Source organism: Anas platyrhynchos, chromosome Z, assembly GCF_047663525.1.
Source record: "Anas platyrhynchos isolate ZD024472 breed Pekin duck chromosome Z, IASCAAS_PekinDuck_T2T, whole genome shotgun sequence".
Lineage (NCBI taxonomy): Eukaryota > Metazoa > Chordata > Aves > Anseriformes > Anatidae > Anas > Anas platyrhynchos.
In genome coordinates, this window is record NC_092621.1 from 45532286 (window position 1) to 45558806 (window position 26521).

At 38.7% G+C, this 26521-nt stretch overlaps 1 protein-coding gene across 3 annotated transcripts; it reads right to left on the reverse strand.

Moving 5' to 3' along the window:
* Nucleotides 1-752: 752 nt before the first annotated feature.
* Nucleotides 753-26416, reverse strand: HSD17B3 (hydroxysteroid 17-beta dehydrogenase 3). 3 transcript variants are annotated; one of them, XM_072031072.1, is made up of 12 exons: nucleotides 26108-26199; nucleotides 23943-23989; nucleotides 18872-18955; nucleotides 18057-18132; nucleotides 11850-11957; nucleotides 11058-11125; nucleotides 9891-9926; nucleotides 6831-6865; nucleotides 5726-5807; nucleotides 3988-4053; nucleotides 3534-3683; nucleotides 753-3163 (listed from the first exon to the last, which is right to left on the reverse strand). In XM_072031072.1, exons 3-12 carry the CDS (start codon nucleotides 18929-18931, stop codon nucleotides 3053-3055), a joined length of 792 nt encoding a protein of 263 aa, XP_071887173.1. In that variant the 5' UTR covers nucleotides 18932-18955; nucleotides 23943-23989; nucleotides 26108-26199; the 3' UTR covers nucleotides 753-3052. The 3 variants fall into 3 exon arrangements, with proteins under 3 accessions (XP_071887173.1, XP_071887174.1, XP_005020252.2); XM_072031073.1 differs by lacking the exon at nucleotides 26108-26199 and adding an exon at nucleotides 24325-24673; XM_005020195.6 differs by lacking the exon at nucleotides 18872-18955 and having other exon boundaries at nucleotides 26108-26416.
* Between the last annotated feature and the right edge of the window lie 105 nt (nucleotides 26417-26521).

Below are 26521 nucleotides of genomic sequence, written 5' to 3' on the forward strand. Positions count from 1 at the left end.
AACATACAGATTTTTTATCGTTGTGTAGAGGGTAAAAAGGTATTCTTCAACCTGGGTTAGGTAACTAAGGCAAAAACCCAAGATAAAATGAGGGAGCATGTAGCTCTACTAGGTGCTATCAGGCCAAGCTGCACGCAGGAGAGTCTTCAGGAATTGTCACTGCTGCCATGAAATTTGTAAAATGACTGCCACTGATGTGAGCAGAGCAGACACAGCCACTTATCTGCAGGAGTCCCTTCACCCCTATGGGACTACTCACATGCATAAAGCAAACATGTGAAGAGCTGCCCATAGGCATTGCCTCATGAATATTTAGAGTGTAGAGGCAAGGAGAGAATAGGTGTGGTGCATTTCGTGCTATATACATCCATGGGGACAGAGCACTTATACCAATGGTAAGCACAGCCCCTGCATTTCACACTCAGGCCTCTTATTGAATCAACATTTCTCTCAGGGACTTCAGCTTTTGGCCCACATGTAATATTTATCATACATTATAGTCAATACTTATTTGCCGAACAGCTGCACAAATATCACACTTAGGAGGATACAGTTTAATCACTGGAAAACAGTCTTTATGAAGTGATGAACAAACCATTCCTATTCCTTCTTTTTCAAATCAGCAATGATGAAATGTCTAGAACAGATGTCCCACTTTCACTTCCTGATGTTTTCTACTTTGGGTGGTACTATTCAGTAGTATTTTTATTTGAAGAAGTATTTTATACAAAGCCAGAAAATACAAGAGACCATACAGAAATAAGAGCCTGTTTAATTAAAAAAGGGTATGAGATACAGTGGACATAAAACACAAAAGGTGTTTTCAAAAATAATAATAATAATAATTCTACTATCATAGAAAGAAATTACTTCCTTTTCCAAAGAACAGAATCTTGTCATTTTAAGACTAGACACAACCTATGAGAAATAAAGTAAAAAACATTTTGAAAAGGCTGAATTAATTTCATACTCTAAGAATCAGTGAAACTCTTACTCCTGAACCACAGAACTGTTTTTTTAAAAACTTTGTCCTCTGCTTTTATTTCTAATGATGATTAACAATACCAAAAGGAATGTCTCTTTCACTCCTGTCTTAAAAACCAGCAAAACAATCTTGATATATACACTTCCACATGCAGAAAGTAGAAGCTAAAGCTTCCACTTACAGACCATTAAAACTATTAGGCAAAACATCTTCTTGGAACATGATATTTAGAGATGACATTTATTAAGCTTTATCTCCTGCAGATATAACTGCAGGTATTTTGTCTCAGGGGAACTATAAATAAAGGTTTCTAACAGGGATGACCTCCCAGGCACACATTGCTACCATGACATTACAGTGCTCCCCCATCTTGACACATTTTCTACTGTCCTTCAAGAGTCTGGCTCAAAGACAGGATTTCATTTGCAGCACAGTCAAAAAGCTCATTCAAAATCTCATCTCAAGATGATAATGTTGACACTGACATAGTTTTATCAAGATATACATTTACTTCTGTCTTCATTAAAGTACTGAACTCTAGATTCATGTCATTATGTACAAATTGGAGCTTATCCTCTTAAATATCTTAAATATTTTATCTTATATAATCTTATATATATCTTAAATATCTCAAATGCTTTGTTTTCTTTTATTTGGGGGCCATAGAAAAAGCATTTAACATGTTATTTTCAAAGTTTCAAAACAACAACAGCAAAAATATAGAATATTTGCAATATATTAAAATTTCACAATTTTAGGGGATAAACATGTCTTTTTTAATGCTGTGTTTAGGACTGGTCTGCAAGTGACCTTCTCCTTTCATTCTCAATTTTTACATGAAAGAACACAAATATATAAGAAGTTTAATTGAACTCAATGGAAAGACTTGGCAAGGGTCCCCCTTTCCTTCACCCGTTTGAAGAAGGTGATTTTTTATGATCAAATCTGTTTGTACTTCAGGAAAAGTATTTATCATTTTATATATCATTATTTTCATTCTCTTAGTTCAAATATTTCAGTGTAATCCTTAGTCATTCTTTGTGAAAATTACAGCAACAATCATAGGAGGCACGTGCAGAAAGTTAGGACCATATGATATTGTATCATAAGTCTATGTGGTGTTGCCTAGATTTGTTACTAGGCTGAATGCAGCATACAGAAATTTCTGGACCCAGTAGGATACATTTAGTGATTCCTCTCCACCCTGTTTGTCAAAGATTACGAAGACTCATCCTCATAATTTGATCAAACACCAAAATATACTTATTTTTATTAGCAAAGCCTTTGCTATCTAAATGCAGGTTTAGGGGAAAAGTTCCTTGGAAAGCAGAAGTAAAATAAACCTTCAAAATGAGAAGATGCATAAAAACTCCTGATTTATTACAAACAGAAGTACATCTGAATGAGTAGGTATTTGAAATCAAAAGATTTGCCTTCTGAATCCGTCCAGGAATGTAGAATTACTGCCTATCTTTTTGCCTATGCTTCTGCATTTGCAGCCCATATCAGATGTTGCAGAGGACTAAGTCATTCATAGCCTCTGTTCAGAAGCACATTTTATATGACTGCAGATTTCCAAAGTTCCGGTGTCTACTTTATATCTAGAAAGTTTCTCCTTTTTTCTTTTCTTTTTTTTTTTTTTCCCCTCCCTCCTAAAAATTTCCTTGTCTTTTCAGAAGAAACCAAAGGCACAAAACATTCCCTGAAAACATCAAAACACATTCTGAATAAATTTGGGAATAAAGCAAATTATTGTTTTATTTGTGAACAACAAATAAGCATAAATATCTGTGGCCACCAAGCTTATATCAAAATAGCAGCAGCATTTCTTAGAACCTATCTAAAGGCCAGAAATTGCTGGAAAGGGACAGTAATTATTTTGCTTAATAGATACATTGGATCCAGTCAGTGATCACTGGATTGGTGATTTGGGTGGAGTTATGCCTCCAACTGATTTGATTCCTTCCACATTCACACACAGAGCCACAGTAAAATGTATCCTGTTGGGGTTTTCCATTGCACATCTTAAAATAAAAAAAAAAAAAAAAAGGAAGAAAGAAAATGATATCAGGGCTTCCTCCACCTTTTCTTCAGATAACTGGTGAACAGATGCAGGACTGCTTCTTGAAGGCGGTCACTGTGGAATACCCATAACGGAATCAGCCGCAGGACACAGGCCTTTAGAATAATCAAACAAAAACAATAGGAAGACAATGGGTTACAGACACCTCTTGAAAGAAATTAACCAAGTGTTTAGAAAGGTCATAGAAAACATTAAATGCAAAAACTTTTCCTTTATACTTTTAGTATGAATGTTTCTCTTAGAGAGAAATGCTCATTCCTCCCAGTTATCAGTAGATCTGTTCTCTTCCCTATACTTTTATGCTCATCATTAACAGCTGCCATACATACATATTTATTTTATTAGCATGTTATCCTAAGGAAATCCAACCTTGAGGATTCCAGAATCAGTCAGAAGAACCTACTGAGTCCAGACAGCCTTGAATCAGTTTTGGGGACCCATTTACAAACTGTCAAATTCAATTACCAGTATTTCATGGGCCAAACATCCAAAAATCTCATCTCCAAAAGTAACATAATCCAGAGATTCACTAACAAACTCTTCTGCCGTCTTTGTAATAAGACCAGGTTTTTGGTGCATGGTCATTGGAGTAGAAACACCATAAGGAGCCACTACCTAAAATAAGAAACATAATAGCAGTGCAATGTCATCGAATATTCACATACGGCCATTTACATTGAGGAATTTCACTGCATTGGACAAATCGTTCCTATGGATTAAGGGACTATATGGAATGCATAAAGGCACTGTAGTGAAATAAGGAAAAATGTTTATATCTGCATATAGAGAGAAGATAAAGCTTTGATAGGGTCACTCAGCACTTCACCAAGAAAGCCTGCAAGACAGAAGTTTAGGCACCCCAGACAATTTTTGAAAAAGTAGTTGAAACGAAGACAAGTGTGGCGAGATATAGTACCACCTGTATGATAATTCCCTTTGCCCTGTACTCTGCTTGTAGTGCTTTGGAGAAAGTGCATATAAAAGCCTAGAATAAAATAAAATGAAATAACATTAGCATAGGAAACTATGCACTTTCACATACACCTGCAAATATGTTCATACAGAGTCCTTAACAAAAAATGAACAAGAATCATGCAACCAAGCACAGAGAGTGTTGAAAAACCTAGAAATTATCTTTTCAAGACACATATTTTGCTGTTCCACATTAGCTATAGATTAGCAAATAGACTGACTACCTGCATGAGGGAAGATGGAGTATGGCATGGGCCCAAGCCAGACATCAAACGGGTAAGTATTACTGCAGACCGGATTGAAATATTTGTCATATTTATGAAAATGCAAGAGATAAAAATATCTGAGTCCTATAATACTAGCTCTCTTGCGTGTGGCTGTCATCTCTGGCTGATATCTACCCTCCTACTCCAAGGTTTACAAGGCAGTTTTTCTTGCAGTAAAAATGGTGAATGAGTGAAATACAATTCATGCCTTCAAGGTATACCTATGATCATAGCCTATAAATATAATTTGCAAAATAATATTTGAGCAGTTGTTTGTTTGTTTGTTTGTCTATTTTCAGCTTCAGCCTTCAGGGTTTATCTTTCTAAATTTTTCTTCACATTACAAAGATTACACATATACTAACTTATATTGTATAAGATGACTTTCTTATATAAGGATTGATTTTAGAAATATTCTGAAACTTGACAACATTGAATCCCTCCTTTGTAATTACAAGTATAAAAGCTATATTAAGCAGAAAAACTGAGGCTGTTTCCTCAGGCTGAGGCTGAGGCCTTTCAATTTAAACACTAATAGCTTCATGATATTGCATGATACAACAATATGCTGACAAGTAAAATAGCTTCCTTTCAGGGCACTGACAGAATTAGTCAATTTAAAAAGTACTCAGAAATAAAGGTAGCAAATACTCAAAAAAAAAAAAAAAAAAAAAAAAGTCCAAATAGAACAAGCAATATACCATATCACTTAGAAATAATATTAACTAAACTTTTCTAAGGAACAAAAATTGACTGGCTTGAATGTAGTTCAAGTTTTGAGTAATGAGAAACTTATGTTAAAATGAGAAAGAGGAAATGGAAAACTAGAATTTCTTACCAAGAAAAACTAGCTTTTCTTACCAAGCTGAACTTCAGCTATGTTCAAGCAAATATTGTTAGAATTTTTCATTTGAAATAAACCTGATCTGAGTAGATCATTTTTTGGAGTTTCAGTGAAAATCAGGAACTTTTCACTTTGATAAGGTCTGGGGTTTCAACTCAAAGTAGTATTTTAAAGTGAAATCTAGGAAGTGAGGAAACTCACCAGCCAGCTACTAGGGTTTTTATTCTTGACTCCATAAGCAAAATCTAACACTGCTATGTATCTACAGTTTCAAGCAAGCTAGCTAAGCTAGTCCAGTAAAAGTCACCACTTCCCTCAGTGAGGACAGACTGTGAGCACTGGTATAACACAATTTAATTAACAGCAAAAATGTGCCTAAGATGAGACATACCTTCAGCTGGATTTCATTTGCATACCTACTCTTGGTTCTCAGCTAGTGCTAATTCACATCACTCCCTTATTTCAGTGGAACAATACATTTATGTCAACTGAAAACCCAGCCCTGTATTGCTGATATAAATTTTTGGGGAAACACTTGAAGAAGAGTTCTTCATAAAGCAATATGAAAGACTTACCTTAGAAGCTGAGTACATTGTGTATAATGGACAGGGAAAAGTACCCAGACCAGAGGACAGATTTAGAATAAGACCCTTCTGTCTGAAATTGAATTTAAATAGTTACATACAGCATTAGAGTAAAAATCTGCATAAGTGGAATTCAACATTTTCCCCCAAAAGGCAGAGCTCTCTCTAATACTGTAGACTACACTCTCAAAAGACCCTTTTTTTTTTTTGCTATTATTATTTTTTTTAGGTGCAATTAAGTCTAATGCAGCTAAGAATAATGGCATAAGTGAAACTTAAATGCCTAGTGCAGTCAGAACCATAGGAATGTTTTATATGCTATTGTACATCTAACAGAGCAAAATTTGCCATCAGAGGAAAGATTTTATGCTCCTAAGTAATTGGTAGGTCCCCTTTGCTCATTAGCCAGCACATTCTTTTTCCTGTTCCATGCATCTGTTGTTTTAGTTTCCCTATTCACAACTCCCTGTAAAAAAAATCACTAAAACCAATTTATTCCAAAACAACCAGGAAAAACAAAACAAAACAAAACAATTAAACAGTGAGAGCTTATTTTGTTGCCAAAACAAAAAGCATGTACTGTCCTCTAAAATGTAGTAGTTAATGTTTTCTAGAAATTTCATTTTAAAACATTAACTTCTGGTTTAAGGATGTGTCTACAATCACATTTTGTTAAAAGGACAAAAGGGATTACAGAGCGGAATTAACCTCTTGGAGGAAATACAGGTATTTCCAGGGCTTTAAAAGTAATATTCCAAGCATGGCTACCTCTTCTGGAAAAATAAGACAATATATTCAAATATAGTTGCTTGCCTAATTAGACTCATCACATGCCATTTTATTTCTGCAACACCTGCATGTTTTTGCTACAAACAGACCAAAATTTTATATTCTCTGTCTCATTCTACAATTGACCGAAAACTTGTAGCACTTACTGTCATTCATTCGCACAGAACTAACAGCACCAGAAGTAAATCTTACTGATCGTCATACCATAAAGTGCAGAAGTTGATAATGAAAAAACACAACTAACACTGCATAAAGTGGAGGCAGCAACTAAAACAAAGTGAAAGTTCTGAAAAAAAGAAAAAATTACCTTGGTTCCATTTGTTTCAAAATTATTTGTGTCATCTGTAAGACAAGTATGTTAAGAATTATAATAAATCTCCCTCATTCCAATTACGTTTTTTCATTCATCTTGTTTTATTCACAGTTTCCTATTTGCTTAAGCCTCAGACATTCATGTACAGTTCAAACAGCTAAAATGTGGAACATTCAAAGTTTTGGAAAATATTTTTGAAAAGCTAATGGACTGTCGATCAGTTGAACTGTCAAAAATTTCAAAGGTTAGTCTCTTAGGCAATTAAAACTTTATGTTTATCTACAGTTTTTTAACAGTATCTGAATTTTATAAATCTTCGGTATTGAATCATAACTGTAAGGAAAAAGTAAACCTCATACATTTTTTTTGATTTTTTGCTTCTCTCTCTACCTGGATTAGAAGTAGCAGAAAATCATGAAAATAAAATCTCCTCTCCTCTCCCCTCCTCTCCCCTCCTCTCCCCTCCTCTCCTCTCCCCTCCTCTCCCCTCCTCTCCTCTCCTCTCCTCTCCTCTCCTCTCCTCTCCTCTCCTCTCCTCTCCTCTCCTCTCCTCTCCTCTCCTCTCCTCTCCTCTCCTCTCCTCTCCTCTCCTCTCCTCTCCTCTCCTCTCCTCTCCTCTCCTCTCCTCTCCTCTCCTCTCCTCTCCTCTCCTCTCCTCTCCTCTCCTCTCCTCGAGTCTCCTCGAGTCTCCTCGAGTCTCCTCGAGTCTCCTCGAGTCTCCTCGAGTCTCCTCGAGTCTCCTCTCCTCGAGTCTCCTCTCCTCGAGTCTCCTCGAGTCTCCTCTCCTCTCCTCTCCTCTCCTCTCCTCTCCTCTCCTCTCCTCTCCTCTCCTCTCCTCTCCTCTCCTCTCCTCTCCTCTCCTCTCCTCTCCTCTCCTCTCCTCTCCTCTCCTCTCCTCTCCTCTCCTCTCCTCTCCTCTCCTCTCCTCTCCTCTCCTCTCCTCGAGTCTCCTCTCCTCGAGTCTCCTCTCCTCGAGTCTCCTCTCCTCGAGTCTCCTCGAGTCTCCTCGAGTCTCCTCTCCTCGAGTCTCCTCTCCTCAAGTCTCCTCGAGTCTCCTCTCCTCTCCTCGAGTCTCCTCTCCTTGAGTCTCCTCTCCTCGAGTCTCCTCTCCTCGAGTCTCCTCTCCTCTCCTTGAGTCTCCTCGAGTCTCCTCTCCTCGAGTCTCCTCTCCTCGAGTCTCCTCTCCTCTCCTCGAGTCTCCTCGAGTCTCCTCTCCTCGAGTCTCCTCTCCTCTCCTCAAGTCTCCTCGAGTCTCCTCTCCTCGAGTCTCCTCGAGTCTCCTCTCCTCCCCTCCTACCAGAAAAGCTCTAGGACCATTTTTGATTATAATTATTTAAACATGCATTTCGATTTTAACAACAGTTAGAATAATTCTTTCAATTTTTGAAGTGCAATTAAGTCCATTTTTAGGTAAGAAATTACCTGCTGCCTGTTAATTTGAAGATTATTCTTGATATTAAGCCTAACTCCCTAGGGAATTCATACTCATACTATTGATTCTTTATAAACATATGTGATGTATGAATCTTCACAGGATAAGACTGTGACCTAACTTGTCAAGGGCTATAACAAAAAGAAAATGAAAGATATCATTTAGTTCAGTTCTTGAATGATGCAACTTAATTCAGTCCTTGTTGATTCACTTTTTTTTTTTCCCAGTAGTGTCGTCATGCACAACAGGACTGTAGAAGCAGGGCTGGTTTTGCAAGCTTCATTTTCAGAAAGGGTGACAGCATGGGTCACATTAAATTGAGTGAAGAAGAATTTCCAATTAAAGTGGAAAACACAGGAAAAGTTCCTGCCTTTTCTCAGTGCTGAAAATCCCGCTGATATCTGTGGGATACAGGAGTATCTGGAGCTCAGGCATCCTACTGCAAGAAGAGACGAGCAGCACCCTACCAGCAGTCAAGTCAGGGATAAGGCAGTGGGTGTGAAATTAATCATGATTGGGACCAAGCCATGAGCAACAGTGGTGAGGAGCATGATTTCTTCTTTGTGTTTTGGTGGAAGGTGAATTTTTGTGAAGAAGTGAAAAGGGAGTGGTTGGAACACTAAGGGAATGGAATCACCAAGTGGTTGTAACACTAAGGTTGTAGCTGTATCACCAAGCCTTGGGGAAGTGGAAGATATTGATTTTGTGGCATGTATAAGGCTTGAAGTGGTAAGTGGAGGACACCTTGGATCCAGACTGCAAAGGTACAAAACTTTTGGCTGGGTTTGTGAGGCATATATACTCAATATTCAGATACTGCAATCTTCTTTCACCAAATAAACGGAATAAAACTTAGGAGTGGAAAGTCCACCAAACTAGTTTATAAAATAATTTGTTTAAACTGATTGATATTACATGATCTATTATCTGAAGTCATCAAGCAGCACTACAAATCTGGGAGGTAAAGTTTACTAGTCAAAGAAAGGGGAACATCTGTTGATAATTTTCATGTCATGTTTAGAAAGATATTTGCCAAGGTTGAGATGAACTACAAAGCTCTTGCTCTGCTCTTGTTCATGTTAACATGCTGCTTGCAAACAGTAGAGCAATAGGAATTTCAAAGCATGAAATATTAACTGTTCTTGTAAGGGAAGTAGCCAACCAAAATTAACTCCAAGAGGTAACAATCCTGAATTGGGAGTCAACTCCTGAAGTTTCTCTCCTACATTGATAGAAAAATGTTTTTTGTCTGTCAAAAACTCATGTACAGTACAAAAAGTACAGTACTATAAACCTTCCTGTCTTGTAGATGTTGGTTTTGAAACAAATCTTCTCTTTACCAAAATTATCATGTTTTTACAAAATGTTTCAGCTACATTTTAATGATGTGCGTCAACCAAGAAACAGTGTTAAAACATTCCCAATCAACAGATCAAAATATTTTGTAGGCAGTAGAATCCAAAAGGGTCCTTAAAATATTGCTGACTTTACAGCCGAAAAAAAAATACCTCTCTGGATAAACTGAATGAAATTAATCAGGAAAATTAATCAGTCACTCTTCTGTGGGACTAATTTTTTTCTAATGAAATAAGTTACAGACTTGCCATGTGTGTGGCACATACCTTTGTAGCAGAAATAATGTTGCAGTTGACAAGGTTCTACAGGAAACAAGAAAACATAAAGTTTATAGATAACCTCAGAGAGTGTGTGGCTTATCTAGATAGCAAAGCTAGCAATTCCAAGTTCCTTACAAAGCAGGGTTGCCTTGGCTTTTCACTATGCCTATTATGTAAGATACCCAAAGGCAGGTGAGGAGTGAATTTATTTATTTGTTTATTTATTTTTACTAATCATGACATCCAAATCTGCCTTGCATCCCTTTGATTAAGTGCATTCTGTTTTGCCCAGACAAGCAGACAAGTCTTTGGACATGGCAATACCTGGGATCGTGGTGTCCCAGCAGTGGCTGTACCAGCAAACCTAGCTAGATGCATACCAAAGGACACCCAAATTACAAAGATGCCAGGCTCCCATTGGCAGAAATAGCACCATTTTAACAAGCCATCTACACAGCATAAGCACTGCCGTGTAGAGGTATCATCCCACAACCAGCAGACAAACACAAGCTGTAGCAGCAGCAGAGGTGCCATCACATCGCTGTGACACTGCGGGAAGAGCCAGCTTGGGGATCTCTGGTTTGTAGCAGTTGTTGACAATTTGACTGAATAGATCCTGGGGCAAGGTTTAGCAAGAAATACACTTGGAAGCTGTTTATTTCGTGGTTAATACTGTACGGGTAAACAACAATAAGGCAAAGAATCAAGTCCACAATTCCGTCAAACTATTCTAAGCGTGTAAATAAATCCCTCCCCCCAAAGTAAACCATGTTTAAGCAAGGTTTATTTTTTATTTTCCCACAGATCAAATCAACAGTGTCTTAAAGAAATAATTTTTTATACTAATAACAGGAATGTTCTGGCTGGCCCCCATGACACTACGTGAGAGCAGTGAGACAGAGAGGCTGCTGATCTCTGCTGTGGCCAGGCCAGCTCTTATATTGCTAGTGTCTGCAGCAATTTAGTTAAACTATACCATTCTGTTTCTTGTGCAAGCTTTTCTGAACGTTAAAAACACATCAGGAGATGCTCCATCAGGCCTAGTAGTTTTCCCACACAACTGAACACTTAAATATCCACTGATTGTAGTAGGGACAGAATCTGTCCCTTGTTAAGAAGAATTACGGTGCATAATTGTTATATTGGAAATAGAAAACCATGGAGTAATCCTACCTCGTCTATGTCTGGTGCATTAAGGAAACGGCACGGGAGAGGATTATGAAGCATTCCAACATTGTTAACTAATCAAAGGAAACATAATGATAAGAACCACATCTGGATAAAGTGTGCAGTTCAGATAGTTAAACAAATGGCTTCTCCTCAAGACTGAGTTTCTAAGCTGTACATGAACAGAAATGCTGCTTCATCAGTGTTCGTTCAGCAAGCATCAAGTCTTACTCTTAATGAAGTCATCAGCACTGGTTGGTATAGACTACAGGGAACAAAAAAACAATCTGCTGTACAGTTTAGGGGAGTTGTTTGTTTCTTCTGTTGTTGTTCTGTTTGTTTGTTTCACTACTAAAAGGATAATTTTGTTAACCAATATATATATATATATTTCTTTTTTTTTCTATGTGGATCATACCAATTAGCATTAGCCACAGGCTTGTTTCAGATTGAATATGAGAATTGCACACAGCTGTAAAACAACCCATAGAGAAAATGGATTCCTTGAGGCCAAAGAGGGAAGCAGTCACCCCACAAGCTGGATGTTGCTCATGAAGTGGCAGAAAAGGTTTCACAGTAAAAGAAGCCACTATACAGAGAAATGGGAAATGCTTGGAGAATCTTAATTCACTTTTAAAACTTGTTGGAGATAATTAATGCTAAATGCGTTAGGCAGTTGTGTGCTTGGTTTCACATGTTGGCCAACAAGTTGTTATGACACACATCATTTATACAATTCTTTGCTTAATGCACTGCAGCCATAAAACGCTCTTTAATTAACAGACCTTAGTGACTCACCCAAAACACCAATTTCCAAGCCTTGCAGACCTTTTTCAATGTTCTCGTATACTGAATTTTTAGTGAAATCAGCTTGTATAACCTTCACCTTTTGACCTGTGGCCTGCTCTGAAATTAAGAAAAAAAAAAAAGAACATTCCTTTGCATTTACCCAGAGAGAGGGAGAACTGTAATTCATTAATAAGAGCGATAATGAGATATATCATTTAATAATGCCCACTGTAAAATTAGATTTTTTTTTCAACTTTCTGGTTTTTAAAAGAATTGCAACACAAGCAAAACACTCTCACCGGTTACTGTTGTTTTTGGGGAAATATCCTGGGAAATAGGATGAATTTATGCCCTGAAATCAATGGAAATTCCCTCACAAAATCTAAACAGCATTTAGTCCTTCAGCAAGAGAAAAAAAAAGGGGGGATGGTGGGGAGGAAATAAACAATATAGAACTTCTTCCCCTGGTTGTCATAATATTTATAAAAGAACACTGTCAGCATACATTAGACAAGTGAATGTGGGTGCCAGATCCTTGACATAAGCACAGTTTTGCAGAATTGTTTTAAAGTGTTTTCATATATGAGATGAACATTTTAACAAGCAACACTCATTTTTGTCTTGTAGGAGGAGGGGAGAACAGGACTTGTTGTGATGCCATATTTTCTGCATCTTTTTCTCCCAATTCCTCTCCTGTTTCTACTTTTGCAACTTTGTGGACTGAATCTTAGGATGTTGCTGAACTAAAAGACATTTAAAGGAAGTTGGAGCTTAAATTTTGCAAGGTCAATTTACACAGAAGGGAAAGGGAAATGTGTATGATTTTTCCAGTATCATTGCTATGCAGGAGTGGAGCCCAGCTGTACATTACCATTTTTCTCAGCAGTTGATTTATTACTGTCCATATTTTCAACGAAGTTTCATGAGGAAAAGAGGTAGAGGCTCTTATTTACTCATTTTTAAAGGCAAGGTTCTCCTTCAAAGGGGCCCAGTAAGGTCTTTTCTAACTAGTTGTTCACATTGTAAATTCTTGCTACTAAACCTGCTTTCAAGTTTTATGGGCAACCTGAAATCCAGATGAAGTTTGCTGAAAAAAGTGACAAGTGAATCTTGGAAACGTCAATAGATGATCGGGTTGCAGACTCACTTCAAGCACCAGGAGGAATTCAGGTGCACATGGATGGCAGAAAATCTGCTTTGAGTCTTGTTTGGGAAACTGCCCGAACTTGCTTGGAGCTTGGTTTTGTCATATAGGCAACAGAGAGCGCTGCTTTGAATAGGAATTGCTCACCGATTTTTACTCTCAAGTCGTGCCTCACCTCTCTGTGTCTGTTCAGATTTAGGAAAAGGCCTCAGAACACCTTAGGCCAGCAAGCCTGGCAGGAAGCCTGTTTGGGCTTTGAGTCCCGCAAGCCAGTTTGCAGCCACACTGGGCCTGCGTTAGAGGATGGATTAAAGGGATGCCATTCCCAGGCTGATCCCTCCTTGCCCCTCAATGTACTGCAAGCCTCAAACACCTCACGCTACCAAAGCAACAGAATCAGTCTGAGGAAACAGCAGATGCTCCAACTCCAGATGTTAAAAGCGGGCTGCGTCTTCTGTGTGATTTTCAAGGACATCTGTCTCCATGACAGGGGCAAGGAGGACGCAGTGCCCTTTCTCTTGCCTTCTTTCCAAGCTGCAGTTGTGTGCATGAAAAGGATGAAACACCCTTTGAACCTTCAACCTATAAAAGCAACTCTAGTGGCAAATGACCCCCTAGCAGACCCAAACTGGGGGAACAGTGCAGCTACAAAGAATAAGGACATTGTGAGTGTAAACGGAGTGAAGAGAAAGAACAGAGCAACAGCTGGAGAAGACACCTACGGTGACCTGATGATTGAAGAGCTCTATAAACAAAACAAGATGGTCTTCAGAAGTGTAGTGATGCTGTGGCCATCTTTCTTGCGGGCAACAAGAAGGGCAGCCAAAACTACAGCAGCATAAAAATTAGGATCAAACAAACCATTTGGCCTTTCTCTGCATCCCCTTGTCGGCACACAAATGCGCTGCTGCAACCAGCACTCGCAGCCAACAAACAAAGTACTCCAGATGGCTTTACTCTGTCTCATTTAAGAATAAAGCAGCACATATATATATATAAAATAAATAAATAAAATAAATCTATCGTGCTCATAAATGAATTATCCAGGGATAGCTCTTTAGAAAATGATAACAAGTCTATATAGGAGAAAGACGAAAAATATTTTCCAAGTATCTTCTGTCTCTCCCTCTCTGTGACAAAGATTTACATTAGTCTTTGAAGACCAAAACTACTCCAACTCTTTTTCAAAGTCCTAAATGTGCCAGAAGCAAAGAACCTAGGTTTTTAAACATCGGAATAGGTTATTCCCTTAAAAAAAAAAAAAAAAAAAAGAGAGAGAGAAAAGAGAAAAAAAAAAAAAAGGAAAATTAAAAACCTGAGCTGTATTGTTTCATCTGATGTGTTACAAAATGTATCATTAAACTAACTAAACATCATCTAACTCCTTCTGATCTCAGACCACTTGGGAATCCTACTTATCAGATAGGATAACATGCTGCCTCTTGAAATTTACTAAGAAGAGAATAAATCTGGCAGAAGCATGAAGTTGGTTAGAACATGAAGGCTGCCAGAAACTCTCCCTTTCTGTTTGGAGAGTTAGGAAGATCTTCAGGAAATCTTCAGGAAACCTGAGGTAGCAAAATGAATATCTGAGTTACACAAGAATTGATCTGTGTAGCAATAGGAGACACATTTGAAGTGCTATTACAAAATCTGAACATGCACTAGAAGCATTCAGGCTTCATGTTCAGCAGAAATTTGCAGAGAGAAGAGCAAAACAAGATGTTAATTAAACAACAAAAAGAAGCTAAAAAAATATGACAGGAGAAATATTAAAAGTTCTGTAAAATTATAAATTTCAAGCTCTGGCTACATTTCTGGCTACATTTTGATTGTCTTTTAAAGAAATGTATCTCCTCAGAAATATAATAAACCTCAGTTTCAAAAATTAAAGGAAAACAGAGAAGAAACAAAGAGAATGAAGATAAAAATAGAACTGCAATAGATGATAGAAGATACAAGAGAACATGAACTCAGTGAGCAACAAAGAAAAAAAGCCTTGGGAATTACTATTAGTCAGTAGAGCACTCAGAAATATTGGTCAAGGCCCTGAGGTGCTCTGTTATGTAGCAGTAGTAGTGTGCATTGGGAAATCAGCCTTAAGCAGTCACGCTTTAACCCAAGTGATCAGCAAGACAAAACACGTATGCTGAACCACCTTTAATGGAAAAGGAAGGATGTGCCAAGGGAGTTTTGTTTTTTTTTTGCTAATAAAAACCCTCAGTGATCTCAGCTTATTACCTGCTTAGCTATTGGAGCCAGCTCTGGAAGGAGAAGTGAAGGACACAGTGTAGTACTGGGGACAGCTAGACACAGCTAGTACCTTTACCAGACTTAGTGGGAGAGAGACACATTTGGTTCTTGGCCATTCAGTGGAGTGATTTTTGTATTTGCTGCTTTATTCTACAGCAGCGGATGTGATTTCTGCAGGGAAACTCTGATAAACTACTCACCTAATCACTAAATCCAAATTCATGACCTGTATGTTCAGTAGTCTAAGATGATGTAGCTGTACTTCCAACTGCATTCTGAGGATCAAGCACTTTCTTTCTTTAAATGCAAACTTGTTTCTTCATATATATAAATATATATATATATATATGTATATCTACATGTATAGATAGATAGATAGATAGATAGATAGATAGATATCTTTTTGTGGCTAATATATTAATGTGTTACAGAGGTGTCTTTTTGTAGTTGTTGTTTGGCGTGATTTAACAGCTGAACAAGTACAGGCCCTGGTCTTCTAAACCAATTCTAGGGTTATAACTTCTCTATCAGGATCTAGCTCTCTTTGTACAGCTTGCTTAGGAAGTGTAAGAAGACAAATAAGAAGGAGTACATCCAATAGCATTCCATCATATCTAATCTCCTGGTCAATGGCTTTACAACCACAACAGTAAACATATTAAATAAGCAGTATACCTGGTGCAGTGGATATCTCCATCTGCACTCACAAGACTTACTTTTTATCTTTTATCTCATGTTCTGGAAAAGCCATCTGGTACACTGAGGTGGAAATCTGGCTTTTGGTTCCAGTGCAGAATGGTTTTTCTGCTTGTGGATTTCTGTCTGCTGCAAGCTCCATTTCTGAGAGCTGCTCTCAGACGTCCCTACAATCCACAGGGCTGTTTGAAAGCCAGCTAGTGAGACCTCTGGAATTACCCTTGTTAACATCCTTTCGTTTATATTATTCAGTGTCTGAATGGAATTCTACAGTACAATTACGCAAATAGTGTCATCAGGTTGAGAAGGGAGTCAAGTCGTCTAGTTACTGTGTCCAACTCATCGGAAAAAGATACACAGTCTCGCTGTTAAGCAAAAGGAAACATGAGCAATGTGCACAGTCCTACGACATATTTACGTAGCCTGAGATAATTTTTGTGTCTCTATCTCTCTGTGCCTTAATCTCCTTGCATGTTAGTTCAGGGTAGAGATAACTGCTTGAAGTAAGACTCTGCTTGTTTAAGATGCTCAGAAAAAAAAAAAAAAAAAAAAAAAAAAAAAAAGCCAGTGAGAGTTATAGAATTTAGAAAACAGTAAAAGCATTCTGTTAAGTTTCTGCTGCATTTTTGGTTTGCATTGTTTACTTACTTACATAAAATCACAGTAAATTTAACTCTTCTTCCTTTCCAATAACTGTTTAGTTTAATTACAGTAAAGCCTGAGTCTGCAAATTGAAATCAGAGGAGCCATTCCAAAGCTTTAACCTAAGTACACATCCAGAGCTCCCTGCTGACTATTTTTTTTTTATCCATGCATTAGATCAGATGCTCTCTGCTTGTCATCACCATATCTTCCTCTTCTTCCTTTTGTTTGTGACATCTACTAGTTGTTACGCACCCATTTCCAGCCTGACACAATAAGACATGAGTCACTCTGAGCATGAGCCAAAACCCACTGAAAACAATGGAAAGATCTCACTGAGAGCTGCCACTAATTTCAGCAAACTTTATGGAAAACAAAACTTTGTGGTGCCCACTGGCACAGGGTGGGCTGCCACACTGGTGCCTTCCAGGACAGGGTAGGTCTTTGGCTGGGTGCTGCTGCAGGGTTCAGCACTGCGCAGCCTTTCCAGGAAGGCAGACAGGGGGATAATGGACAAATAAATTAGAAGCCCAATTAGAATTAGAAGTCCAATCAATTCCTTGCTTCAGCAGGAGGAGCTCCCGAAGCTTCCCTAGGAGATGCACTGCATGCTCGGCAGATGAGCGCCCCAAACCTGATGTGCTGCTGCAGCCAGGTGCCCCGCCTGCCTAAAGGCAGGGCTGTAAACCTCCAAGTGACACATGCTTAGCACAGGAGCCTGCAAATCAAGGAGCACGGTGGATGGAAGCCATGTATAGAAGAAGAGACTGTGGGAAAAATAACCCTGATTAACACAATCTCTAAAGTTAATGGAGGATATAAACTCACTTGACTCCTATAGAAATCCTAACTGTCAATCTTAATGTATTTAAACAAGCCATTCCCCAGGGCAAATGGCTTATCCACTTTGCAGGAAAGAAAGGGAACGTTAATTCTAAAGATGAACTATTTAACTGCATTATCAAAAGCCAAATGGAACTTGTAAATCTTAAAAGGAAAAAAAAAAAAAGACAACAGCTACAATGATTTCATTTCTGCTCCTCCTTCACTATATTCCAAGAACTAGTCTAAAGGCAATCTTTCCTGAGCAAAAACTGGTTCATAGATGATTCAGACAAGTCTAGCACTACATCTGCTTTGCCTGTACTTATAGAATTTAAACTCAGGTGAATAAAGGTTTTAAGCCAGTACAGAACCTACAGTCGTGGTTTTTTGTTTGTTTGTTTGTTTTTTAATGTGTCTAATCCATTGCAATGTTTGAATTAGAGCATGTACATTTAACGTAGTCCATGACTAGAAGGGTTCAAAAAACAAAGTGACATCAAACAAAGTATCTGTTATATTGCATCAATACTTGGGGCTCAGTCTGTAGCAATACCAGGGGCCCACCAATAGTAGATGCGGTACCAGGGAAACAGACCTCCAGGTTCCTGCCAAGCCAGCCTACTAAACAGGAAAGTAAGTTTGAGATGAACGCTTACCGATATCAGCAGCTACTCTCTGCAGTTTTTCAAGAGTTCTGCTTATCATAACCACATTTAATCCACGTTTTGCCAGCTGCAAGAGGAGAATATAAAAGTTGTCAGACTTTTCAGACTTGTCAATATTGACAAGATTTTTTTTAGAAGATATTTTTTCTAGTTTTACAACAAAAAAAAATTACAGATTTACTTAATTGTTTTCAGTCACTTATCACCTGCCTAATGTTAAGCAACGGATACTGAAAACAGGTCAAACGTTAATTTGGATTCTAATAGTCTGTGATTTGGATTCTAATAGTCTTCTGTATAATCTTGGACCATTATGAGAAAAACACACTGGACAGTAATGAAAACTCAATACATACAAAAAAAAATAAACAACCCTAGCCTGTTTCAAGTGACTGAATATTCACAGGGAATGAAGACAACATGACATTTCCCAGAAAAACATTAGAAAACAAATATGTTGATGACACTATCTTTGACCCTCACATTTTGCTTTTTATCTTGAGGAAGTACACTGAGCACATTGAACTGAAGAATCAAGAGTTTGCAGGGATATGGATTTATTCATATGTACTTAATAGAAATAAAATCTCACACAGGACAGATGGATAAATTTTGTTTCTTTCATTAGATACAAACTTAAAAAACAAACAAACAAACAAGCAAAAGTGAAAAAGTCCAGTAAGTCCATGCATAAAAATTGAAAATACAGTCACACAAAGGTACTTCCACAAAGATATTGGCAAGAGTTGAAGTTTACAGCTGTGAACAGCACATAACACAGTAGTCCATAGTCAGTTTGGTCTTACCATGTGCAGAACAAATAGAGAAGGGTATTCTCCCGTTTTCCCTAGGCCTCCCATTCCCATCAGCTAAAGAGTTCTAGGCAGAACCTGAGAGAAAAATATGCCCTCAGCTTGTAAAACTAAGGTATTAACAAGCAGCAGTTGAAGAGAGTTGTGTGCACAAAGAAACGAAAGATAGAGCTGAAACCAGAAGAAAAAAAAAAAAATAGCCATGGGAGCAAGGAGAAGAGAGTTAAATCAGTCAGCACAAAAGATAAAGCCAACTTCATCTGAAAGTACCATGTTTGCTTAGACCAAGAAACGAACTGGCAAAGCCCACACACTGAAGACCCATTCATTTCTGTCGCTGACTCCCTGCAATGCACTCTCCTTAAACCTATTTGAGGGAAGCAGATTGTCCTACTGAGCTCTTCTGAAACAATGAAAAGAATGTTAAGGAATAAGGACCTTTGTTTAAAAATTCACTACATTGAGAGTACGAGGGGCAGACTGTCTATTAAATGTATAAGCCACGACCATTTGCATTTTCAGCACAAAGACCACGCACAATCCTGAGCTTTCGGAGACCCTCTCACATAATTGTCCTGTGCTCCAAGGAGACATGCAGAGGCTCAGACGCTCTGGAGTTTCGAAAGCTTATTTTAAGGGCTCTATTTGAGGTACTCAGGAAGAGAACGTTAATTGTCTTTGCACTGGCGAATTTCCCGTTGTCCACATGAGCTTTGCTCAAGCTGTTTCCTATCCACTTGAAAGCAACGGAGACATGGTCCCTGCTTCTGTGGTCACTTATTCTTACCTGTCACTTGGGGGTGTTTGAATGGGGATTGTTTTGATTTTTTGAGCATTTAGATTCAAGACCAAATAACAGACATGTCATACATAAAATAAAATTAAAGCTGTCTCACTGGGCTTCTCAATGTCATCTCAGCTATATCTCTCTGTGCTTTGTTTGGAGGAAAAATCCCTCCTAATAAATAAATAAATAAATAATGATACCCACTGCTAAGACTGTTGTATTTTAGCCAAAAGCATATATACTTGTGGCAAACAAAATCACAAACTGGCAGGTGAGAGGACTCACCTCTGCTTTTGTATACCAGACTAACCAGAAGCAAAAGGTTGTGGCAGCCATTTCTCAAGACAAAAATGTTTGCACACCTGCCTAGTCTTTTATTTTTGCCCCCTGACCCACATAGAAAGCACACATTCTCTTCAGAAATCAGTTTCATGGGACATTTTAATGACCATACGTGACTCAAAAACACCCCCGAGGCAAACAAAATGAATTGTATTTAGGAAAAAGAAAAAAAAAAAAAAAGAAAAAAAAAAAAGAGGAATTTCTTGGCCACCCACGGCAGTTTTAACACAGCCACATTGCAAACGAAAAGTAACTTCTAGCGCAGACTTCCTTAGCGCGAAGCATCTTCCCGGCGCCGCACCACGCAGACCTGCTGGGTGAGGAAACTCTGACTCCCAGTGGCAAAGGGACGAAATGCTCCCGGCCCTCTGAGGCTGCCGACATGCGGGAGCAGTATTGCAGCCTGCAGCCACAGACGTGTGGTATCTCAGCCTTTGGAAGTGGGATTAATGTTAAAGGGAGATCTGGTGGGATCTGCGTTCTGGAATGGCATAAAAACACTGTTAAAAAGCTTAAACCCACACTAATTCATGTGAAGTCACCCTGTATTTTCCAGCACGTTTTTGCAGCTACAGTCTGAAGTAAATCTTCCAGCAAATGAAATTTTCAGACAATAAAGCTTCATGCGAGGCACGACAGTGTTTTAGATTCAAACTGTATCTGCAGCTATACTGACAGATTGGTTATACTCTACACGGATCATTAGACATAATAATTTTAAATCCTTCATAATAATTCTGTGCACACCTACCATAACTTTCTACTAATCTTAAAAGATTTTCTCTCTTCCTCAGGACCACACCTATTTTCTTCCCTTGCTTGGGAATCAGGCCTGAAGGATCCCTATGATTCAAATCCTTCAACCCATTTTGGTCCAGCAGGCCGAGACAGGGCAGATGATTCTGAAAGCTTTCCGCTAGTTCTGCACCTGTACAACACAACTGGATCAGCAGTATTTCAAGGAATAAATCCAGGATCGACTTGAGAAATTAGACTGCATATTCAACTGGAACAGAAAAACTCAGATCATATTTAGCTTTTATTATACTGTTGGTAATATTGCATAGGATTTCAGGAAATAGGACAAAGGTTTGAGATTTCAAAAAAGGCTGCATTAATAAATGAATGCAAGGCCTTTCTCAAAATCATAGAACCATAGAATGGCCTGGGTTGAAGTGGTGTGCTAAAACATTGATTTAGATACCTTTAGATTTATAAGCATGTTATTAAATATTAATAATTACCACAAAAAAAAAGAAAAAAAAAAAAAGTAAAAGGTGACCACATCAGTCCCCCAAACCCTTCTTGTGTTCTGCCATAAAATAAGTGTGCAGAGGTAAAACTGTAAATGTCAGAATATGGAATGGCCTTGGCTATACAAACAGGATATTTGAGGTGCTAAGCCAGGAGGAGATCCTAAAGCACTTCTGTTGCTGTTACATCAGGAAAACAGAGCTAACAAGCCTGTACCAGTACCTGAAGTGCTAACAAGTGAGTGGAGATGTCAAGGATCTCTCAGACATGACAGCCTGAGACAGAAACCTGGCTTTTGGAAAAATTATAGCAAACTAGATCCAAAAGCCAGCTCTTTGACATCACAGTAGTTAGTTTAAGGGATGGGGTCCATATGTTCACAAAGGCCAGTCCTTCAAAATCACCCTGACATGTCAGTACAGTCAGAGCCTTCTCAGAAGCCTGGAATTTCATGCAGGAGAGGATAAGCTCAAGGTGTGCCTGCCTGCCAACACAAGCTTAGGAACCTAAAGGGACAATAATTTGCTCTGAAAAATCTGTGTCCTGGCATTAACAAAGCAGTATTCTGAGACCTCACAGCTGCCTGGCTGCTCACACAGATCCAGACAGCTCTTGAGCTTAATGGATTTCGCAGAGGCCTGTATCTGTCTATAAACCTTGGAAACAAGGGTTCTGACCCAGTAAATACTGTAATCATTGCCTGAACCTCTATCTCCTGGGCTGTACTCACGAGCACCAACTCGAGTTTCCACAGGAAACACTGAGCAGAGAAAGCCACATCACACTAGTCTTCCAAAACGTGAAGACTGCTCTCCTCAGCTGCCTGTACCACAGGAGCCTGAGCCCCTATATTAGTTTGTAACTTGTTATCAGCCCACGTCTCAAGGAAATTCATCACTTGTTGCTGCAGCACAAACTCAGAGGAAGAGACGCTGTGGCCCCAGGGCCCACAGACAAGATGTGTGTTGCCTCTCCATCGGCCCACGATACCAGTGGGACCTGTTCCAGCAGAACATCAGAGAACTTTGTACTCCGACATCAGATCAGCAGACAGCAGCACTGAGCCAGGAACTCCAAAGGCACAGAGACATTAAAACAGCAGGTTTGGGTTTATTTATTCACAAGCCACACACAAGCGTGTGCTTTGACCTCAGCCAGCGAGATGACGTGCCAAACTATGAGCTCATGTGGTGTGGGCTTGGGATCTGCCCCACAGCGCAGTAGCTGACCACAGCTTCAATCAAAGAGACCACCTGGGGAGGAAGGTACGTCTCAGCGAGGATCAAGATGGCTTTCAGTCATCACACAAAAGCCAAAAATAATGAACAAATGTTCCACAAAATCTTGCCAGTTCCAGCCAAGAACTGTTTTTTCAAGAAAAGACAGTAGTTATTTTATACTTTCTCATGATTCGCATGCCGTGAATGGCCTTTTAAATGGGATTTACTGTTGTATAACCCATATGACAGAACAAAAACAGAGAATCCGATCTAGACACTCTCAGGTGCCTGCAAACTTCACATGGTTGAAATATCACCAGGTGCTCCCATACGGGGTTAGTTCAGTAAGCTGCATCTGCAGACCCTTGCCATTTGCTCAGCATTACAGCAGCTCAGTCAATAGACAGAAGGTAGCATTTTCCCTTCACTTCCACAGGAGAGCATGTGATCTTTATCACAACTATGACAGATATTAAACTACAAATATTAAACTATACATAGATATATACACAACACCTGGTATCTTTGTGCTTCCTACATTCAACACCCTTTCAAAAGTACTTATTGTATTGCCACCCCCAGTAATCAAAATCAGGTGATTAAAGTAAATAACGCATATGCTTATGAAAGCTGGCTTTGAAAAATCCAACCTACTAAATCAAAGGCAAATGTGTTTTCCCATGAAAGATTTTTTTTATATAATGTATCACATCAGAAGGCAGCACATCTAATCTAAGCTCTCACATATTAAAGGCTGCTAATTTTCACCCTGTTGTCTCAGCTCTGAAGACAGTAACTTCTGGATATTTCAACTTCAAGGTTGCCTTGTCACCAGTTATGTGTGATATCAGTGAAGTGAAATGTAGTGGCTGCACAACAGCGCAGAGCTGATTGTGGCTCTCTCCTTCCTCCTCCTACAGACTCATGAAGCTACCAATGCTTAATCAAACCATATATATTTCATTATATTTTCCATAATTTTTAGTTCGTTTTCATTTGCATAGAGTTATCCTTTATTATTTCAGATATGACTCTCAGACTTTTCTTTGCAACTTTGCAACTAACAAAATACATTTTTTATTTTTATTTTTAATGCTGGACAACCTCAGTGAAAGACTAAAAGCACATTAGCTGTGAAACTGGGATTAAAAAGGGATAACCTAGGAGACTTCCCACTCTGGATAGACTACACAAAATCTTTTGGATTATTCAGTGTTTCCATTTTATTTCTTTGGACTGATGAGACCAGTAAGGCATGAATGACTTTCCTCTGAAATGCAACACCAGTTTCCTTGCAGAACTTGATTAATGTTATTCTGCACATACAGAGGGGAAGGATTAGTACTATGTTTGTCACACTGGCTTTGAATCCTAGAATTTTGTTAGTAACTTGTGGAGACTGGTAAAGGGTAGCAATTGCCATTTTGTTAAAATAAAATTAAGTGTGTGTAATCTATCTTACCTCAAATGAATACGCTTTTCCAAGCCCATCTCCTGCTCCTGTGACCACTGGAGGAAGTAAAAAGAAGAGGGATTATATTTGTTGCTCTACTGTAGGTTTTTCTTTCTTGAATTTGTTAAACTTACTGTTCTGCATTTCTTGAACATTACCAAAATGCTTCTAGCAAAGCACAGAATCAATTCTCTCCCCCTTCAGCCCTCCCCCACTTAATCCCTTGTGACTTGACTTTTTCATCTTTTTGTTACTTCACTTAGCATTTTTTGTCTTCAGAGCAAATCCCTCCTCAGAGTAACCTATGCAGTAGCTAGCTATTATTCAATGAGGAAACACTCAGCAACAAGTCCATTTCCTATGAGATGGTAGAGTTGTCTTCTGTACACACATTTTCACGTGTTCTGTTTTGCAGCTTTTTAGCTTGTATGTCTGTGGCAGTACAGCAGAAGATAAGGAGTAACTAGTGACTGAAGCTGATACTAGTGGCTGAAGTGATACTTCTCTCATGCAAGAATTCTTGTCTGCAAGGAAAAACCTAACCACCACCTATAAAATACTCTTCTCCCAGAGCTTTCTGACTCACTGTTTACCTTTGGATTTAGTGTCACTGGGAAAGTAAACAAGCCTTGGCTTTTGTAAAGCATCCTGATCTTTAAATATTATGCAAGCAAGTAAAAAGAGGAACTATAGAAAGAAAAAGTTTATCACCTTTCTTATCAAGAAAGAAATAAGTAAAGTAGGCAAGCACTAAAGCAATTCTGACATACACCTCATAAGTTTTCAAAGCAAAATTAAAAATGGGTCAGTGTCTAAAAAAAACATGGATTAAGAACTTCTAAATTGCAAAAGAAACCGGGAGTGCAAGGTGAATTTGAACAGCTGAGATCACTGCCAACAGAAGAGCTATTACCTTCTTATTTCACAAAGAACAGAGGTGAGGAGGCAGTGGATTTTTACCTTCCTAGTAAGCCTGCAGGTAAAAAGCAAGCACTCACTGGAAAAGAAGCTTCCAACTTTCATTCTCACAATTCTCAGGAGCTCATGTGCCATGTGATGCAGCAAATCAGTCAGGTCTAATTAACGTTACTAGGCTGAGAAACCTTAGTGTTTGTAGAAGGACAGAGCACGCAAGGTCCACCAAAGGAAATGAAGAATGCCTTCAACAGAAACAGGATTTTACAGAGAGAGTTCCAGACAGTGCTCCTCACCACACACACACAGGTGAGGTCTATACCTGACTAGCATTAACACAATGCCTGTGCATTATTTCAGAAGCACTTGGTGTTTAGACAGGTCTTCAGTAAAGGGGTGGATTTAATCTCTTCTTAATCCACTGTGAAAGTGCTTGTTAAGCATATACTCTATGCAGTGACATCAAGTTGCTAGCATGGCGGCAAGAAAGAAAGCACAAGAGCACTTTTGGGGTCACCTCTTACCAAGAGGCCACCATCAGTGACATCTGTAGCCCAGGAACTCAGAAACTGTAATACCTTTTCATTCTTTCTTCATACCAGTAATTTATCAAGACTAAGAAAAACATCAGTGTTCAGTAGGAAGAACGTGTTTATTAAACATTTCTGTTATTTTTATGAGAATATGTAATGTCTTTTAAAAAAGCACTGCCAAGTTGCAGCTTTTGTAGTTTTTAGGCAAAAGTAGATTTGGTTTGTTAATGCTACCATTAAGGATAAGTCATCAGTTCTGGAAAAAAAAAAAAAAAACAAAACAAAAAAAAAAAAAAAAAAAAAAACAGAAAATTGTCTGGAGCAAAGTCACAAGGAACAAAGACAAGTTGCTTTGAAGAATGGAGGCTATATACTAGGGTACTAGAAGGAAATTGAGGATATAGGCAATGCTATCAAAAATAAAGCATTTCCAGTGGAGAAAAAAACATCACAAGTAGGAATGGGGAGAAAATTCACATCTATACACCATGGGTGCAAGTTGTTAACAGTTTATTTTTCTTTTCTCACCAAGGAGGCAAAATCTTCAGGCTCATAAACCTGAAGCTACTACAAGGCAACAAAAAAGAAATGAAGCAAGACTCAGTTAGTGGAAATCATGTTCTGTTCTGAAGGGACAGGGCAAGAATGAAAGGAAAACCTCTCCCAGTTAGTAACGTAACAATTCATCACTCAGCTACAAGAAGAAGGTAAGAAAGTTTGCATTACCTGCCCATTCTCCCAGCGACGGAAAGAAAGCCTGAGGCAAAGCACTCCAGGTATGTGGGAAAACGTATTTCATAAATCTGATGCATTTTACCAGAGCACAGAAACAGATCAGTCCCCCAATAACTGTCAGCAGCTGATGCTGATAGTCTTCCATGGTGAGAGAAGGCAGCAAGCTAGCATGCATGCAAGGGTAACGCTCTCCTGGGAAATGCCTCTTCCCAGCACGCTGCCAGTCTCCGGGCACCGGCAGAGAAGGGAGAATTCTAATCAGGGCACGTGACCTGTTTTCTCCGAGGAATGCCCAGAGTTTAGACTAGAATAACGTCTCTGCATTACACACAGATTTGCAAACGACTGAAAAAAAACTATCAAAATGAAGCAATGACTTCTGGTGCTTGCTTTAGTAGCAAGGTT